The sequence below is a fragment of the Cherax quadricarinatus genome, chromosome 26, assembly GCF_038502225.1.
Source record: "Cherax quadricarinatus isolate ZL_2023a chromosome 26, ASM3850222v1, whole genome shotgun sequence".
NCBI classification, from domain to species: Eukaryota; Metazoa; Arthropoda; class Malacostraca; order Decapoda; family Parastacidae; genus Cherax; species Cherax quadricarinatus.
The window spans coordinates 23,404,265-23,424,722 of record NC_091317.1 but is presented as its reverse complement, the minus strand read 5'-3'; the positions used below and the strand labels follow the sequence as shown (position 1 = coordinate 23,424,722).

General features: G+C 43.5%; 1 protein-coding gene across 1 annotated transcript in view; it reads right to left on the bottom strand.

Moving 5' to 3' along the window:
* Myo31DF (Unconventional myosin ID) overlaps positions 1-19,672 on the bottom strand; it is a gene marked incomplete at its 3' end in the record, with an annotated part of 204,787 nt that extends 185,115 nt beyond the window's left edge. The window contains 1 exon segment of the mRNA XM_070088877.1: positions 19,520-19,672. Coding sequence (XP_069944978.1) covers positions 19,520-19,608 — 89 coding nt within the window.
* Positions 19,673-20,458: the final 786 nt, after the last annotated feature.

The window sequence follows — 20,458 nt, the reverse complement described above, 5'->3', positions numbered from 1 at the left end:
AAAGAATCAGAGCTACCCTTCCACATTCCTTAGTCAAAGCCCGATTGCCTTACATTCCCAATGATCTTTATGACCCTTACGGTTTAACGCTCCTCTATAATGTAATAATGATGAATAACAACATTTAAACAAGGCGTTAAGAGCAGTACATCAATATTCTCAAGTGATGATGTAACCAGTGTGTCATAAATGACGAACTGATGTTCCTGGTCACGCCCCGTGATGCAACCCATCCTCTTGCACCTGTACTACTCGTGCAAATTTTAACGTTTCCTGGTTATGCTCAACCACCGCCTTGATAGACAAGTAACAACCATTTGATTATTATAATCAAAAAGAAGCGCTAAGCCACAAGGGCTATACAGCAACAACCATTTGAAATTGACCGATCTGTTGGTAAATGTATGTATGCATGTATGTGGTGCCGAATAGGTAAAACCTGCGATTTTGGCTTAAATGGCAACGCTATTTTTGTGAATAAGGCAAGTGAAACTGTGTATGCAATAATTTTGCAAGAATCATTCAGAACCTAACGAAAAAAATTATTTCACTGTGTTTATTATTAAATCATTGTAAACTTATCTGAAATATTAGTTGGATTATGCTAAATTAAATTGCGCTTGTTTTAATAAGGTTAGGCAAGTTTTCTAATTTTTTTTGGTACAAAATTATTAATATTTAAAATAACATAATGAAAAAAGTACATCTTTAAACGTATAAGAGAAATTTTTTAGAAGACTTAATTTTAAATGTTCTTGCTAACTGACCAGTTTTACCAATTCGGCACGACATACATATATCAACCTTATTAACCTAACTCAACCCACACTTAAAATGAGAAGTGTTGGTATTTACAGGAAACGTCCACAAACTGACGCTGAGAACACGTTAGAACATTTCTTTATTGCTGAAACGTTTCGTCTGTGCAACTGGCTTTCTCATTTGGATACAGGTAAATGTAGCACTGGAAGTGTACTGAGATGGTCAGTCCCTCACCCTCGGTGGGAGGTGGTCAGTCTCTCACTCTCGGTGGGTGGTGGTCAGTCCCTCACCCTCGGTGGGATGTGGTCAGTCCCTCACTCTCGGTGGGAGGTGGTCAGTCCCTCACTCTCGGTGGGAGGTGGTCAGTCCCTCACCCTCGGTGGGAGGTGGTCAGTCCCTCACTCTCGGTGGGAGGTGGTCAGTCCCTCACTCTCGGTGGGAGGTGGTCAGTCCCTCACTCTCGGTGGGAGGTGGTCAGTCCCTCACTCTCGGTGGGAGGTGGTCAGTCCCTCACCCTCGGTGGGAGGTGGTCAGTCCCTCACCCTAAGTGGGAGGTGGTCAGTCCCTCACCCTAAGTGGGAGGTGGTCAGTCCCTCACCCTCCGCGGGAGGTATACCACTTCGAGCGACGTCGACTGGAATGGAAGACGAAGATTATTACATCTCCGGTATACAATACTGTAAATTAGACACGTGCACCATCTGGGTATCTTTATTTTGTAGACGTTTCGCCAACCAGTGGCTTTATCGATTCAACACAGGAAATCCAAATATTCTTCCTTGAAGCCTTTTTATCCACTTCTCCGAGGCTATGGGTCCCACAATTTGCACCAGAAACGGAAGACTGTAAAAGAAGTAACTGACCCAAAGCCGGGCTCTGGAAATAGAAAAAAAAAGCTCTCAGAGCTCAAAGGTAGGAAATTCTTCAGCCTTGGAACAAGTATTCAGCACAGTGGTGGTCCTGATTAAACCCAAGAGTCACCAAGACTATACTGAACGCCTGGGAGCGAGGGACTAATTGCTTCATCTGCGACTGTCTTCTGAACACAATTCTGCAAGGCTGTGGGGACTGATTACTTCATCTTCTACAGTATGTCCCTATGTTTTATTAACAGTCCCCGATTGCCGAAATTTCTACAAAATAATTAAACAGGTGTTGCACGTGTTTAATTCATCAGCGAAAAATTAATGTACTAAAATCAGAATAGTATGCTAGGTGGTGCAGAGCGAAATGTTGCAGCCTAAAACTCGTACCAGAGTTTCGAGGCTTCATTTCGCAAGAGGGGGTTCCATGATGCCACGAGCTTAAGTTTCAAGCATAAGAGGAGGTAAGCACTACTATCTTGCCTCACTCCCACCGCAACTCACATGACGCAACATTCCCTCCCACCTTCCCACCCACATATGTACGTACGTTGCTTTAAAGAGATACGATAAGGCTCTTGGAGCGCGCGCGCGTACACACACACACACACGTACACACACACACACACACACACACACGTACACACACACACACACACACACACACACACACACACACACACACACACGGCGAGTACAGAAGATACGAACATAGTGCGAAAAATTTAGACTGTTTCGAGCTTTCCTTGACAGACCGAGAGGATGAGAACCAGGGGACAGGTGAGGAGACAATCACTGGACACGCGAGGTGAAGTAATGAGAGGACAACCAGAAGACAGGTCCATGTTCCAGCACTGCTGTAACTGTTTCTCCTCAATGCTATATTTACTCACATTATAATTATATTTTCTTTATACATCACAAAGCAATTTTCTTTTAACTTCTTCGCTTTTCAATTGAGTAATTCAGCGGCAGTAGTAAAGCACATTAGGAACACGTATTTCAGCCTTTGAGGTCCTCTTCAGAGAACCTGATTGAAGATTGAGACACTTATGCAGCATATGGGAATCTTTATTCAGGAAACGTTTCGCCATACTTGTCGGTTTTTCAAACCATTCATCATAACTGTCAGACACTGCAGCATCATGGGATCTTGTTACAAAGAATTCTTCAACACTTATTCAACCTTTGGACGAAGACCTACTTCGACTAGTGGATGGTACCACTATGACCCCGCCTCCACCTGCTTCACCTCACCTCACTACAGTATATAAGCCACGTCTACGGCCCTATGCTGTACATTCTACAAGATTGATGGACTGAACACATCGACTCCAGGTTGAGGGACTGATTACCTCATTCTCCTCCTCTCCTTACGCCTACCTCTTTGTATTGGACTGATGAAGCCACTGTGTGGCGAAACGTTTCCTGAATAAAGATTCCCATATGCTGCATAAGTGTCTCAATCTTCAACTTGTCGGTTTTTCAAACCATTCATCACTTCAGAGAACCTGTTGAAGTGGACCTCAAGACCCAAGTAGTCAATACTCTTGACTGGGAAGTGGCCTCTTTAATAATACCAGTGTTAGTAATTACACTTGAAATGCGAGATACGTAAATACAGGAATTATCTCTAAAGAAAATACTTCAAAGAGATTAAGCTAAACGCAATCTTTCCATAATTGTAACAACACACAAATATATTAACTTATCTTTTTGTTTGTTTTACAAATCAATTTTACAGGTTTAAGAGCTGTTATTCTTCCTCAGCTCACTTTAAAGCCCAGCCCTATCTGAGGTATACTACAAACCCCCACAGGATGCCACTCACACCAGTCGGGTAACACCCAGGTAGTGCCTACTTGCTGCTAGGTGAACAGGGTCAGCAGGTATAAGGAAATACGCCCAATATTTCCATCTGTACCGGGAATCAAACTACGAACACTAATTGTGCGAAATGAGTGTGCTACCAACCGAGCTACGGGACACCTTATCTCTTTTATTAACTATAATATAATTAGAGTCCCAAACTAAGAGTTATCCTACCTCAGCACATTTCAAAGGCTAACCCTAAGTTATACACCCACCAGGATGCGGCGGCCCAATAGTCGGCTAAAATTCAGGAATATATTTACTGTTAAGTAAGCAAGGGCACCAGGTGCAGTATAACGAGACTTGCGTCTCGACCCATCTAATAATCGAACTCTGGTCCCTTCGGTTGTGAGCACAACGCTCTGCAATTGGATTACAGGCCAGTTAATATGAAAAACATTGCCTCTTTTACAGGATCGTATTCAGACGAGACTAATATAGTTCCAGAAATCACAGGAAAACTAGACCATATTGGCTGGGTTACCTTGCTAGTTTGTGTTGTGGAGAATGAGTAACCCCCTTATCATTATTATCAGTTCATATGTGATTAACTTTTATTAAAGATAAGATATAACATGGTAGATGTCAACAGCTACCTGGCACTCTCTGCGTCTTTAGAAAAGCAATAATTTTTATATTTCGAATACACCATTTTTTTTCTTTTTAGAAAATTTACCGTGAAGCAATAAACCCATAGGGCTCATAAAGCTCCTTGGAATGGAAGGTTATTAGGTCTGATCCATATCCTTGGATAGAGTCACTCACTCGCCTCGTTGCAGAAAGCCTTCGCTATCGTCTTCTGAAATCCATGAAAAACGTGTAGAATGTTGGGTATAATTCATCATCTTTTCAACATATCACTACAAACTGGCATGGTGCCAGATAAGTGGAAAATGGCAAATGTGATACCTATTTTCAAAACAGGTGACAGGTCCTTAGCTTCGAACTATAGACCAATAAGCCTAACCTCCATAGTGGGAAAATTTATGGAATCAATAATTGCCGAGGCAGTTCGTAGCCACCTTGAAAAGCATAAATTAATCAACGAATCTCAGCATGGTTTTACAAAGGGGCGTTCCTGCCTTACGAATTTATTAACTTTTTTCACTAAGGTATTTGAGGAGGTAGATCATGGTAATGAATATGATATTGTGTATATGGACTTCAGTAAGGCTTTTGACAGGGTCCCACATCAGAGACTATTGAGGAAAATTAAAGCACATGGAATAGGAGAAATTTTTTCCTGGATAGAGGCATGGTTGACAAATAGGCAGCAGAGAGTTTGCATAAATGGGGAGAAATCAGAGTGGGGAAGCGTCATGAGCGGTGTTCCACAGGGGTCAGTGTTGGGCCCCCTGCTGTTCACAATCTACATAAACGACATAGATGAGGGCATAAAGAGCGACATCGGCAAGTTTGCCGATGACACCAAAATAGGCCGTCGAATTCATTCTGACGAGGACATTCGAGCACTCCAGGAAGATTTGAATAGACTGATGCAGTGGTCGGAGAAGTGGCAGATGCAGTTTAATATAGACAAATGCAAAGTTCTAAATGTTGGACAGGACAATAACCATGCCACATATAAACTAAATAATGTAGATCTTAATATTACGGATTGCGAAAAAGATTTAGGAGTTCTGGTTAGCAGTAATCTGAAACCAAGACAACAGTGCATAAGTGTTCGCAATAAAGCTAATAGAATCCTTGGCTTCATATCAAGAAGCATAAATAATAGGAGTCCTCAGGTTGTTCTTCAACTCTATACATCCTTGGTTAGGCCTCATTTAGATTATGCTGCACAGTTTTGGTCACCGTATTACAGAATGGATATAAATTCTCTGGAAAATGTACAAAGGAGGATGACAAAGTTGATCCCATGTATCAGAAACCTTCCCTATGAGGATAGACTAAGGGCCCTGAAACTGCACTCTCTAGAAAGACGTAGAATTAGGGGGGATATGATTGAGGTGTATAAGTGGAAGACAGGAGTAAATAAGGGGGATGTAAATAGTGTGCTGAAAATATCTAGCCTAGACAGGACTCGCAGCAATGGTTTTAAGTTGGAAAAATTCAGATTCAGGAAGGATATAGGAAAGTACTGGTTTGGTAATAGAGTTGTGGATGAGTGGAACAAACTCCCAAGTACCGTTATAGAGGCCAGAACGTTGTGTAGCTTTAAAAATAGGTTGGATAAATACATGAGTAGATGTGGGTGGGTGTGAGTTAGACCTGATAGCTTGTGCTACCAGGTCGGTTGCCGTGTTCCTCCCTTAAGTCAATGTGACCTGACCTGACTAGGTTGGGTGCATTGGCTTAAGCCGGTAGGAGACTTGGACCTGCCTCGCATGGGCCAGTAGGCCTTCTGCAGTGTTCCATCGTTCTTATGTTCTTATCTTGCCCATTACTACGCCCAACAGCACAAACAATAACCCTAGAAAAGGTTAAAAGATCAGTTTCAAATATACACGCGGTACGTGATTGTCGATGTGGCTGCAACAAGTGCGAGGTTCAACGGTGGGAACTACTACCAGAGCGGAATGAGTAAACAATGTTCGAACATGCGTGTGCTGGAGGGAGGGAGACTGAGCATTGTACGTCTTCTACAGCACGATTCTGTCTCCCTCCCTCTCCTCATCCCCCTCTTCCTCGGAATCATGCAGCCCACTGTTGTGATGCTATGTTTTCTTATATTATTTAAAAAAATCTGACACGAGGCTAGCGCCAACACTGCTGTGTGGGTTTTTTTTTAACGTTACAGTGAAGGAGGAGGCTGGAGGCAGTAGAAACGAGGCGGCAGGAGGCAGTAGAAACGAGACGGCTGGAGGCAGTAGAAACGTCATGTTTGAGAACAATGTGTGGTGTGAATATTATAGACAGAACGCGGAGATAAGGAGGTGAGGGGTTACCAAAAGTATTATTCAGAGGGTTGAAGAGAGGTTGCTGAAACATTTAGAGAGGGTGGAGAAAAAAAATGGTAGGTAGGCCTGATGCAGTGTTTTTCAATTCATATGTTCTTATAGGATGACTAGGAGGGATTATAAATCTGGGGAGGAGGGAAGGAGTAGAAGGGTTGTCTTTGGAAATGTTGAAAGGAGGGGGGTATAGGTTTTAGTGCTAGGGGCCTTTACGAGCGTGTCAAACAGGACCGAGCGGAGGCAAGATATTTTTATGATTTGACGTACTGTTGGAGTGAGAAAGGTAACTTATGAAGAGATTCAGTGAAACCTGTTAGCCGGACTCGAGTCCTGAAGGGAAAACCTACAGTTCATGCGGTTTGGAAGGACATTTGACTCGTGATGCAGACGCCCTTCTGGCAAGAAAGTGATTGATTCATAGTCAACACTATTATTTGTGTAATATAGTCTAATACCATTTATACGCTGTCTTCCTGCCCAAGCCTTAGGTGTACCCTGCGCATGCGCCGTTTTTTTTCTTCTTTGCTATGACTGCAGTGTTCTGTAGTCAGATAAAGAATGACATCCAAATTTCTCTTCTTTCCCTTCCAAGTTTGATGAAGAAAATTGGACCCGAGAGCATTCGACTCACAATCGCAAAGGTTCAGGGCTCGACTCACTTGCATGGAGAAACATATGGGCACCTTTCTTTACTCTCTTGCTGGCGTTGCTCACCTAGCAGTAAAAACTGGTACCCATGTGTTAGCCGGCTGTTATGGGTCACATTTAAAGCAAATATCTGTTAGAAACTGGAAATATTCAAGTGTTGAGTAAAGGTACCTGTGTACACACCTCATAATGCTAAGAATAAAATTCCACCCACCACCACTATTTACTGGCGTCCCCTCTCACCCAATTTCACGTCTTCCCCAACCACCACCACAATTTACACCTGCAAGAAAAAAAAAAACTTATTCTTTGACGGGGATCACAATTAGATAGTTATCTATTAACAGTTCACGAACCCGAACAGAGTCCAGTCACTGACGTGTCTGGAGTCATTACCGTTGACTCACTAAGACTGAAAAGCATATGTGCATTATCTAACTGGACACCTGCAAACTAGTTTATTTACAACAAGCCGGTAGGGACATACCTGTGACGGGGCTGTACTCCGGAAACTAGATTACAACCAAGAAACTAACACTGTCTCTTTGGCGAAAATTAGTCTGAACAAACTTTCTTCCAGTCTCCCAAGGAGTTCTAATACACACAAATAACCCGCACATAGAAGAGAGGAGCTTACGACGACGTTTCGGTCCGACTTGGACCATTTACAAAGTCACACTAACCAGAAGAGGAGCAGGACGGCTATATATAGGCAGGAAGAGGTGGTGGTAGTGGTGGTAGTGGTAGTAGTAGTAGTAGTAGTAGTAGTAGTAGTAGTAGTAGTAGTAGTAGTAGTAGTAGTACAAGTCGGACCGAAACGTCGTCGTAAGCTCCTCTCTTCTACGTGCGGGTTATTTGTGTATCGTTCCAGTCACGGTATTGTGCCTTTTTTTGTTATTTAGTTCTAAGACATTTAAAAATTACAGTATTATATATCTTTTAGAACCTAGCCTACCTAACTTGTATACAAGTGGGGTGGGAAGATAAAATGCCCTTATATTCAACGGATATACGAGGAACGGTGTCCATCTATAAAAATAAGGCATCTTACGTCGCTTAATGTACCTACCCATCACAGGTACGTCAGTGGTTGGTTTATCACTGTGCGAGTCAAACTGCAACGAGCGTCAAGGCGAACTTTTCATAACGGGGAAAAAATAGCAACAAATCTCTCCCTGATACCCTGTTTCAAAACAATAGCAGCAGCAGGATGGCTTGAATAGACTTGCCCGAGGGCAGTGTATCGTCACATTCACACTTACAATGAGTCCTGCTGGAGGAGAACGCTGTTCTGCATATTTTTTATTTTTCAGTTTCAAAGTTATTCTCGTATTACACTATATGCCGTAATTATCACATCTACTGTTTAACTAATAACACTGTCAGTTTAACTACCATACTATCAAAAAGCAAAAAAAAAAAAAAACTAAAAACAAAATATTTAAACACGGTTAACCTTGGCAAATAAACTGACAATCCACTCGTCAACAAGTAACTGACTGTTAAACTTCTTAGTGAGAGCTGTTAATTATTTTTACCTTCTACTTCCCACGCCCTCCATTCTATTTTTTTCCTCTCACTTGTATCTCCCGCCGAGAAGCGCCAATTCCCACTTCTCGCCCCGTCAACTAAGAACATAAGGGAAACGGAAGACCCACTGGCGCTTGCTAGGAACCTCCTCAATGTTCAACCACTGGTCCTTTGCCTTACACTTGTTCAACCATATTTCCCAACCAGCGCTTACCTTTTTATATTTACTCTTCTTTATTATTTTTGTGTGGATTTTTTTGACCATATTAGCTATTTTCCATAGAGGTAGTGAGAAGCAAGGAAGGAAATATATTAATTCAAGAGGGATTCTGCCAGAAGTGTGCGGTCATCACAATTCAAACGACCCAGTGACCAGCAACATCCCCACCCATCCTTCAGAGTGCAGATAATATACTTCCATCGGGAGGCCTGGTCATGGACCGGGCCGCGGGGGCGTTGATCCCCGGAATAACCTCCAGGTAACCTTTCTCGACAAACTTGTTAAATTTAGACAAGAGAACCCCCTCACTCCACTGCAGATCCCCATTCCCACCCAGCACCCCTCTCACTCCTGACCTTCAGAATATAAACCAACACCTGTTCCCAAACTTCCTGCCACTCCACTGGTTTTTAAGTATAAACCCCAATTATTTACTCCATAGTCTAATTCCGCCACCCTCCTTGAATTCCTTCGCCATCGTCACCACGATGGTGCGCCATATGGTCAACTTCGCTTACAAGTGCACAACTTGGGCATATGTAAACATCACGGTATGTAGATTTTTAACCCAAACCATACCCCACCTCTTCCCTCCGAACGGAAAGACCTTCTCGTGTACATGAAATCGTCCTTTTTTTCAGTATACTGTGACTTTTATTAATAACTGTTTATTTTCTGGTGTGCTCTACTCAGTGCAGAAGTTTTTTCTAACATCTCAGCGGGTCGTCCGTGTACTCAAGTGTCCATCTGCTCTTCCTTGTAATGGTTACACTTCTGCCGAAGTCTCTCTCTTGTTTACTCCTCTGATTATCCTGTATGTTGTGATTATGTTCCATCTCTTTTAATCGATTCATTTACTGCGAGCAAAGTTCATGCAGGCTCTCCATAGTTTTTGTTCCTTAGCTCTGGTAGCAAATTGTGTTGCAAACCATTGGATACTCTAAATTTCCTATGTTCGATTAGATCTGGTTGCCACACCGCCTGATCTCACATGTACTGTGTATGGTTGAAATGCAAAATACCGATAATGTGGGCCAGTGGGCCGCCAACAGCAACCACCTGGTTGAACAGGCAATTAATAGGGTACGAGAGCCTTCAAAACCAGTCACAGGTATATTACAGTTATGAAGAGGATAATACAAAGGCACCGCACAGCCAGCTTTACAAAGGCACCGCAGAACCAGCTTTACAAAGGCACCGCAGAACCAGCTTTACAAAGGCACCGCACAGCCAGCTTTACAAAGGCACCGCACAGCCAGCTTTACAAAGGCACCGCAGAACCAGCTTTACAAAGGCACCGCAGAACCAGCTTTACAAAGGCACCGCACAACCAGCTTTACAAAGGCACCGCACAACCAGCTTTACAAAGGCACCGCACAACCAGCTTTACAAAGGCACCGCAGAACCAGCTTTACAAAGGCACCGCAGAACCAGCTTTACAAAGGCACCGCACAACCAGCTTTACAAAGGCACCGCACAACCAGCTTTACAAAGGCACCGCAGAACCAGCTTTACAAAGGCACCGCAGAACCAGCTTTACAAAGGCACCGCAGAACCAGCTTTACAAAGGCACCGCACAACCAGCTTTACAAAGGCACCGCAGAACCAGCTTTACAAAGGCACCGCAGAACCAGCTTTACAAAGGCACCGCAGAACCAGCTTTACAAAGGCACCGCAGAACCAGCTTTACAAAGGCACCGCACAACCAGCTTTACAAAGGCACCGCAGAACCAGCTTTACAAAGGCACCGCACAACCAGCTTTACAAAGGCACCGCAGAACCAGCTTTACAAAGGCACCGCACAGCCAGCTTTACAAAGGCACCGCAGAACCAGCTTTACAAAGGCACCGCACAACCAGCTTTAGAAAGGCACCGCAGAACCAGCTTTACAAAGGCACCGCACAGCCAGCTTTACAAAGGCACCGCAGAACCAGCTTTACAAAGGCACCGCACAACCAGCTTTACAAAGGCACCGCAGAACCAGCTTTACAAAGGCACCGCACAGCCAGCTTTACAAAGGCACCGCAGAACCAGCTTTACAAAGGCACCGCACAACCAGCTTTACAAAGGCACCGCAGAACCAGCTTTACAAAGGCACCGCAGAACCAGCTTTACAAAGGCACTGCAGAACCAGCTTTACAAAGGCACCGCACAGCCAGCTTTACAAAGGCACCGCAGAACCAGCTTTACAAAGGCACCCCAGAACCAGCTTTACAAAGGCACCGCACAGCCAGCTTTACAAAGGCACCGCACAACCAGCTTTACAAAGGCACCGCAGAACCAGCTTTACAAAGGCACCGCAGAACCAGCTTTACAAAGGCACCGCACAACCAGCTTTACAAAGGCACCGCAGAACCAGCTTTACAAAGGCACCGCAGAACCAGCTTTACAAAGGCACCGCACAACCAGCTTTACAAAGGCACCGCAGAACCAGCTTTACAAAGGCACCGCAGAACCAGCTTTACAAAGGCACCGCAGAACCAGCTTTACAAAGGCACCGCAGAACCAGCTTTACAAAGGCACCGCAGAACCAGCTTTACAAAGGCACCGCAGAACCAGCTTTACAAAGGCACCGCAGAACCAGCTTTACAAAGGCACCGCACAGCCAGCTTTACAAAGGCACCGCACAGCCAGCTTTACAAAGGCACCGCAGAACCAGCTTTACAAAGGCACCGCACAACCAGCTTTACAAAGGCACCGCAGAACCAGCTTTACAAAGGCACCGCACAACCAGCTTTACAAAGGCACCGCAGCCAGCTTTACAAAGGCACCGCAGAACCAGCTTTACAAAGGCACCGCAGAACCAGCTTTACAAAGGCACCGCAGAACCAGCTTTACAAAGGCACCGCAGAACCAGCTTTACAAAGGCACAGCAGAACCAGCTTTACAAAACCGCAGAACCAGCTTTACAAAGGCACCGCAGAACCACCGCACAGCCAGCTTTACAAAGGCACCGCAGAACCAGCTTTACAAAGGCACCGCACAACCAGCTTTACAAAGGCACCGCAGAACCAGCTTTACAAAGGCACCGCACAACCAGCTTTACAAAGGCACCGCAGAACCAGCTTTACAAAGGCACCGCAGAACCAGCTTTACAAAGGCACTGCACAGCCAGCTTTACAAAGGCACCGCAGAACCAGCTTTACAAAGGCACCGCAGAACCAGCTTTACAAAGGCACCGCAGAACCAGCTTTACAAAGGCACCGCAGAACCAGCTTTACAAAGGCACCGCAGAACCAGCTTTACAAAGGCACCGCAGAACCAGCTTTACAAAGGCACCGCACAGCCACTATAAAAAAACATCTAAAAGTTTCACTTTTAGATATTTTGTATAGTGACTCGAACGTTTCTTCCTTTTAGCTTCCTGAATGACACTTATGTTCGATAGTTTAAGCATACTGCGCAGACCTTATTAAGCTTATGTGCTTCTCAGCGATAAGTTTGATATGATGTTGACACCCAGATCTTATTCAATGTCTCTAGTCTTCATGTATCCTCACCCACTGCCAGTGCTCTATTTACGTAAATGTGCAGATCTGTAATGCCTGAATATTTAGTTTAAATACATATTCAAACATTGCCTATGTGTCTGTATATTTACCAATCATACACGAATTATTCTGCAGTTGTTTGGATTTAACTGGAGCTCCCACTTTTCAGACTGCTGCAACAGCTGGTTATGGTCATGTTGCAGGTTCTTTCTGCAGTCCTAATCTGCTTTATTACCAAGTTTGCAGCAATGACATGTATTATTGTAGGGCTCATGGAAGGCCGTTGACGTACATCTGATCAGGAAGGTTGCTATGACTGACTTGTCTTAAAGTCTGCTGGTAATGTTCATTATTCCGATTCTCCGTTATTTGCTCTTCCTTTAAGAGAGGTGACATGATGTTCAAAGGCTGGTGATCCAATGAATTGGAGCTACCCATTCCTTCCCCGGATCAAGCCTGATTGCCTCCACATCTCCTAGAATGGCTTAATACTTTTATTTTCTTTCTCTACCCTGTCCGAGTTACCTCATATTTGAGACTCCATCGAACATCATAATTCCTATCTAAATACATTTATTTCATTCCCAAGATTTTTTTAATCTCACTGAGTGTTCAGTAATAACTACCTTCTTCCGCATACCCTCCAAAACTCAACCAAATTCTGCAGCTCTTTCCGGAGGTTCCAAAAAGCACTGAATCATCAGCAAAAAGCAAGCGTTACAAATTTATATTCTGCTGAAATAACACAGTCCAGGATATATTAACCATGACAAAATGCTCAGATATAGTTAAGAATATTATTATTATTTGTAGGAAAGTGCGAAATCTAAAAGGGTTATACAGCGCCTGGAGAATGGAGGGAAGCCCCCTAATTATTATTATCAAGAGCCCTTCATCCGAATCAAGGCATCCCTTTGAAGAGCGGAGGAAGGTTGTTAGATTTAACTGCACGACGCATGTGGGTCATTAAAGCTGCATTTACTAGTACACTAATATTACGTTAATTCCAAATAAGAGATAAAACTCTGAAGTATATATAGTGAGATATATACCTATGAATATACCCTGTTACGGCCACACATCACAACCCACCTACAAATTAAAAACAGCGAGCAAGAGGACACCAACGCTCCAGGAAACTACAGTAAGCCACCCGTAATGTTATTTCGTTACTGTTATTGAACTACGTGTTAATATACCTTAATTTACGTTAACCTAATTGTTCTACAATAACAAATTGTTTACTTTTACCTGTGATTTATGTTGCTTTTAGACTGGGCACATATCGGTGAACTGTAATGCGTGTAAATACCATCCATCATCGGAGGAAAGGTTTCATTAGTTCTGGAAGTGCGCTTGCAATCTGAAGGATGGATGCATAGATGTTGCAGTTCTGGGGGGTATTTAAACTTTGATGTCCATGCATTTCCGACAAGACAGACAATGAATGGCGAAATGAGTGTTTGCTTCTCTACACACCCTACCTTGCTGGGAAATGACCACTGTGGTAAAAAAAAATAAAAATAAAAACAATGAATGTCAGATCCCCAACAGATGACAACTGAAGGAGCGTCTTGGTTTGGTGGGGAGGCGTACGTGACACGAGAGCCTTCACGCTAATTAAACAATTCAGCTTCTTTAAGAGTTGAATTGGTATACTGTATCTCAAGACGCGAATATCCACACCCCCCCTCCCCACCCCTCAATATCTCCCTACCTAAATGCCCTTGGTCACGCACACCCAGGCACGCACGCGCACCATTGTTACCACTACTACTATTGTGGTGGAACAGGAACAACAGAAGCACATCCATGCACGCACGCGCACCATTCCTGATGCAGCAGCAGCAGTCGCAAGCAAAGCCGCAGCAGCAGCAGTCGTAGCTGTGTCCCCCGACGTCTCCCCAACTTACATAAACTATTACCTTACTGTAATATTGGAGTAATTATTCTTAATGGATATTTTATTATTTTGATCTTTACATTGTTTTAAAACTTGTGCGAAACAAAGTGCCAAGTGGTATAAATCTAGTACGGAACAAAGTGCCAAGTGGTGTTACTTAACGATGGAGGGTGAGCAGTACCTCCCCTAGTATGGACCAGCAGTCGCACCTACTACAGTGCTGCTAGGATTATGAGAACGCTCAAAATCTGAGAAATTACACCAATGTAGCGCTTTTGATATCGGTTGTGCTCTCACGTCTCTAAAACGGTCGTGTGTTCCCAGGTCGTTTCATGGCAAAGGAGACGTTGAGATATATTAGTGGTCGTTTACTGCCTGCTCAAAACCAATAAAACACCTCAACTACTGAGAACGCCTCGAGGCATCTGAAGATATATCTTAAGACAGCTATGGACGACACTGGAGGGTCTGGTCTCCCGTTTACACACTACCTTAACTTTATACTGCAGTGAGATAACAGAGGAAGAGTAGAATAAAGATAGTGAAAGGCAGGAATGACCAAGACATTTAGAAAACATTGTGTCAACTTCCGCGGCCCAAGACTATTCAAGCTGTCACCAGTAGATGTAAAAAATATTGACGAACAAAGGTAGAGGCTTTCAATAGGAAACTGGACCATTAGCCACTGAAAGTGCTTGATCAGCCAGGTTGTAATGACTACGTGGGCCTGTGGACCGCTTGCACAAGACTGACCAGATGGTCAAGTCTGGACTGCGAGGATAGAAAAGCACTAGAAACCACCCATAGGAGTGTATCTTAATGAACTAATCACATCGGTATACCTGTACACACAGCAATAACACGTCAGACACATGCAACTGTAATGACAATTATTATCATCCTCTGTTATGTAACACCTTGTCAACACCATCCATCGGGTGTCGTAACAGTGTCACAATGGAGTGCCTACCAACTATTGCAATCGGTTCTGGTCACATTACTCGATCCACCAACAAGAATAGAACTGTCAGTCACTCAAACCAACGAACGAGACAGGGAGACAACAGAGAAAGAGAGGCGAAGTGTCTGGAAGAGGGGAAAAGAAAACGAGAGAAGAGAGGGGAAATGGGGGGAAAAAGAGGGTAGGATAGAGAAAAAGAGGATAGAGGTGTCTACAAGGTGTTCCGGGGGTCAGCGCCCTCCCGACCCGGTCCATGATCAGGCCTCGTGATGGATCTGGACCTGATCAACCAGGTTGTTACTGTTGGCCGCATGCAATCCATGCATGAACCACAACACGGCTGGTCAGGTATTGACTACAGGTGTGTCCGGCTCCTCCCTGAAGACAAACAGGGGTCTAAGAGGGGGTAAAAAAAAGGGGGGGAAGGAAGAGGGGAAGGAGAGGAATAAATGGAGGGGGGAGGGGTGTGAAAGGGGTGAGAGAGAAGGCTGGGAAATGTAGAATACGATGGAGACAGAGGGAGAGGGAGCTGAGAAAACTACTGCTATATTGCAACTACTCCTAATAACAACAACAATAATTTGACAATAGAAAAATAACAACAATGAAGCAATTAACATTTTGGAATAGTGACCAGCATACCTCGGGAGGAAGGGTTGTATTGGTACCCTGGTCTCTCAACAACACCAGTGATCTCGTCAACACCTGTGAGAGCCCTCAATATTACCTGTGATCTCGTCAACACACCTGTGACCCTATCAACATCACACTACCTGTAACCACCCTCACCACCTGTGGGCTCCCTACAACACCACTTGTGAACCCCATCATCTGACCCACCTGTCAACCCCATCACCTGACCCACCTGTCAACCCCATCACCTGACCCACCTGTCAACCCCATCACCTGACCCCTGTCAACCCCATCAGCTAAGGAAACAAATCCTTTAATTAATATATAATGCCTGTTCTAAAATTTATAAATGTCAAAATACAACTATCTCATTTATGTAACATGGTGACATTTAAATCAATTATTTACGAGAGTGAAACGAAGAAATGTCATTGTCTTAAGATATTGTCTTGGCTCGCTGCTCAAGACAGTATGACAAACTCCGCTCGTTAGAAACTCGAACAGTAGCAGCAAGCTGAGAAAGTTCAAAGCTCAAGGTTTGTTCGAACTTTCACTGACAACGTAGTGTGGCAGGGTCGGCCGCTCGGCTACACGAGGAATATTTGAACCACTGGAATTCTAAACAATGGTAGATGAAATTTTAACAAAAGACCATAGCAGTTTAGACGCAATTTCGATAAAAGTTTCAATGGAAGAGCAAGCTTCTTTGAAGTCTATAGAGCATCCTGTTACAAATTATATACCGTATCGGCAAGTTGATATATGTGCAACACGTTCTCTTAATTGTCGACAGTAAAGGTACTAGAAGTGTTGTACACGTGTCTTGCTCGTCTACAGAACACATGGTGAACAGGGTAATACAGCGGGGCAAGGACTGTAGTAAAGGTGACTGTATACCTGGAGGGTGATCCTACAGTGTATATGTGAACGGTCAGGTCAGGTCGTGATGTGCCGGGACTCGACGAGCATAACGTTGCTCCTGTAGCTACAAATAGACAATTACACAAATAGTTGAGTATACTTATTTAAGAATAGAGAACACTGAAATAGGCCTAGTGGTCAACACTAGACAGGTTCTATTCTCACTATCCATTATTACTGGTGTACAAAAATATACACTAACATAGGAACATTGCACAAATACAGGTATGTTATTACCAACATTGTAGGAATAAGACAAATGCACAATCAAGACACTGATGTATTGATAAAACCACAAGTGGCGAAACTTTACAATCAATGTCTTGAATGTGCATATTTACCTGCAGTGTTCAGAGGGGTCAACGCCCCCTCTGCCCCGGTGGATCAGGACGTCATTTACTAAGCTGTTACTGCCGGCCGAATTCGGTCCAACGTACGAACAGCTTGGAATATCAGGAACTGTTTTTAGGAACTATCCAGCTCCTGCGTTCCATTGAGTATAGGTCGATTTAAAACGTTCCTGGTAATTAAGATGCTCGACTGAACTTGTACATCCAGTGAAGGTTCTCTGTACGTTCTCTAGATCTGCAATTTCATCTGCCATAAAAGTAGCTGCCAGTGTACAACAATATTCCAGCCTAGAGAGAACATGAGAGAACATTACTGGGTTGGCATCCCTTGTTTCTACCAGAAATTTTCCTTGCGGTTGTGATGACGATACTGTTGTGATCTTTGAACGCAAGATCCTGTCATTATCATTCCTAGGTCCTTCACGTTAGTTTTTCTCTCTATTTAGTTGGGATGGGGGTTGGTACTGTGTCTTGAGAAACAGAAATTTTAACTTTCTGACTTAATTAACTCTGTTGACAGTTACTTCTTGAGTTCTGTTTGTCTGAAAGTTGAAAATCCATCTCCCCATTCTTCCACTTATTCATTTTGTGTGCTATGACACCATGCTCGCATCTGTCGAAGTCTTTTGCAAAGTCTGTATATACTACATCCTCATTTTCTCTTCCTTGCATCAGAGACCATGTGACAATGGTCCCAGTAGTGGGGAAGGAGCGACCTGCTCTGAACCTATGCTGCCTTGGGTCGATCAATTGTTATAAATCCATGTAGTTAGCGATCATGCTTCTTAAAACTCAAAGATTTTCATAACGTTGGACATTAGTGCTATCGATACACAAATAACCCGCACATAAAAGACAGAAGCTTACGACGACGTTTCGGTCCGACTTGGACCATTGACAAAGTGTGACTTTGTCAATGGTCCAAGTCGGACCGAAACGTCGTCGTAAGCTTCTGTCTTTTATGTGCGGGTTATTTGTGTATCGTTCCAGTCACGGTATTGTGCCTTTTTGTTATTTAGTGCTATCGATCTAGGGACAATGTAGTATTTCTACTGACCTAAGGTAGGCCTTACACCCACCCATTCCTACTCAAGTGCAAAAGAACATAAAAACAGTGAAGCACTACAGTAGACTTACTGGCCTATGCTAGGAAGCTCCTTCTCATCCAGAACGTGAGGCCTAAGAAGGGAAACTGAACATTCTGAAGACCCAATGAAAAGTTTGAGCACCTTCACAGAAGAGATGGAAGAATTAGCTTAGTTGTAGACCTTGACAAACGTAGATACAATAGAATTGTGCCTTGCTTTTGTAACATTTCGACTACCGCCCTGAGGATGGGTATGATATGCATACTAAATCCTAATTAACACAATGGATGGCGTCATTTACACCTCTTTCCACACACACACAGACATGCATCCCACAAACACAATCACGTGTACTCCGAATACACACACACACACACACACACACACACACACACACACACACACACACACACACACACACACACACACACACACACACACACCAGTAGCGATCAGTGAAGAGGCGGGGCCAGGAGCTGAGTCTCGACCCCTGCAACCACAATTAGGTGAGTACACACACACACCCCGCAAACATAACATGCGTGTACCCTCCCCAAACGCACGTACCCAACTACACAAATTGTCTACGAACACAACCCTACACACGTGTGTACTCCACATATACACACTCGCATCCCACAAACTGAAAACCACACACTTTCACCCAACACACACCATTTATCTCCATATCCACAGACACATCACACCTGTGTACCCCGTATACTTATACACGCATCCCATGCGTGTACACTCCACAATTCCCTTCCCACAAACATTCTCACACACACACATACCCCTTATACACAAGGACCACAATGGAAATAAGTCACTTAATTTGTTTGGGTTATCCAAGGTAATCTACACATATGCTGCTATTTATGATAATTTATGTAACTATTTATGTGTACCTGTAGTTAGTTGAATATATTCTCTCTCTCACTCAGAGACACACGCACAGACACAGACACACAGAGAGAGAGACACACACACAGAGTCAGACACAGACAGACAGACACACACACAAAATTCAAGTTAAATAATCTAGTACCTTTTACGGTGTCGACACCGTTGAAAAAAAGACAGGCGTAAAAAAATAACTGGTAACTCTCTCGGGAAATTTGAAGCAACTTACTAGGAGACATTTAGGTAGTTGAGTAAACATATATAAAATATAACACAAGACGTACAAAGATAGTTCCCTTGATTCCATATTCATTCTCCGTTCTCAATATGAAGGTAAATTACCAACAACATTCATAACAGCAGCAAATTACTTTGCCCGGCATTCTTGAAGACATCTTGTCACTAATACTTCCTATGGGAGCACCTGCGAGTAATTCCCACTTCGAGACTACCTACCTGAGTCTCAAGTTGTCCACGAAGGCACTGGTGGAGATTTCATCGAGGAGGACAGCGTCTCCTATCCCGACTTCTTCGTAAGATGCCATCGCCGCCAGGAACGACGGCACACAACTCCCCACTTCCACGACTCAAAGGCAACTGATAACTGACGTCATAACCATCCTGGACTGGGGTTGAGCGCATTCGACAATACAAAAAAAAATCGCTTAATAAAAATACAAAATAGGGAATTACGCATTTCTTTCACAACAAAAGTACATAACCGATCTTTAGCCTATACATTAGACAGTATTAACCTAATAGCTACGAAATTTAAGAGGCAATGGGCTTACACAGGCGACGTCAATGACTCCCAAGGGGCGCATGCGTACCTCAGCTTACAGAAGCTTTGCGGGAAGTTTGAAAGTGACCGCCGTTGAAGGTCACACTATGACTCATAACAATATTTGTTGCAGCCGGTTTAAGAAAGACGGGCACCTAGACACTCATATGACAAACAACAACAAAAATGTCAAATATATCATTGTTCCGTACTGAAAAAGCAACGAGTAACGTAAGGAACGAGGCAGCTTGCAGAACCAGCTTGATAAAGCTCTTAATATATCATTGTTCCGTACTGAAAAAGCAACGAGTAACGTAAGGAACGAGGCAGCTTGCAGAACCAGCTTGATAAAGCTCTTTTGTTGAGTTTTATCAAAGGCGAAATGTTCAAGCAGGAAGGAAATGCTCATTGTCATGATTTTCAGAGGATATGACCTAGTAACTGAAATAAAACATAACTGAACGAAGTGAAAAGGTCACATCAGCAACTAATAACACACAAGGGCGATGTTTCGCTCTCCAGGAGCTTACGCAACCTCAAAATGTTCTATTTATATACCATTATATGTACTTGTGTTGGTTTGTCAAAGCACCTGGAGAGCGAAACGTTGCAGT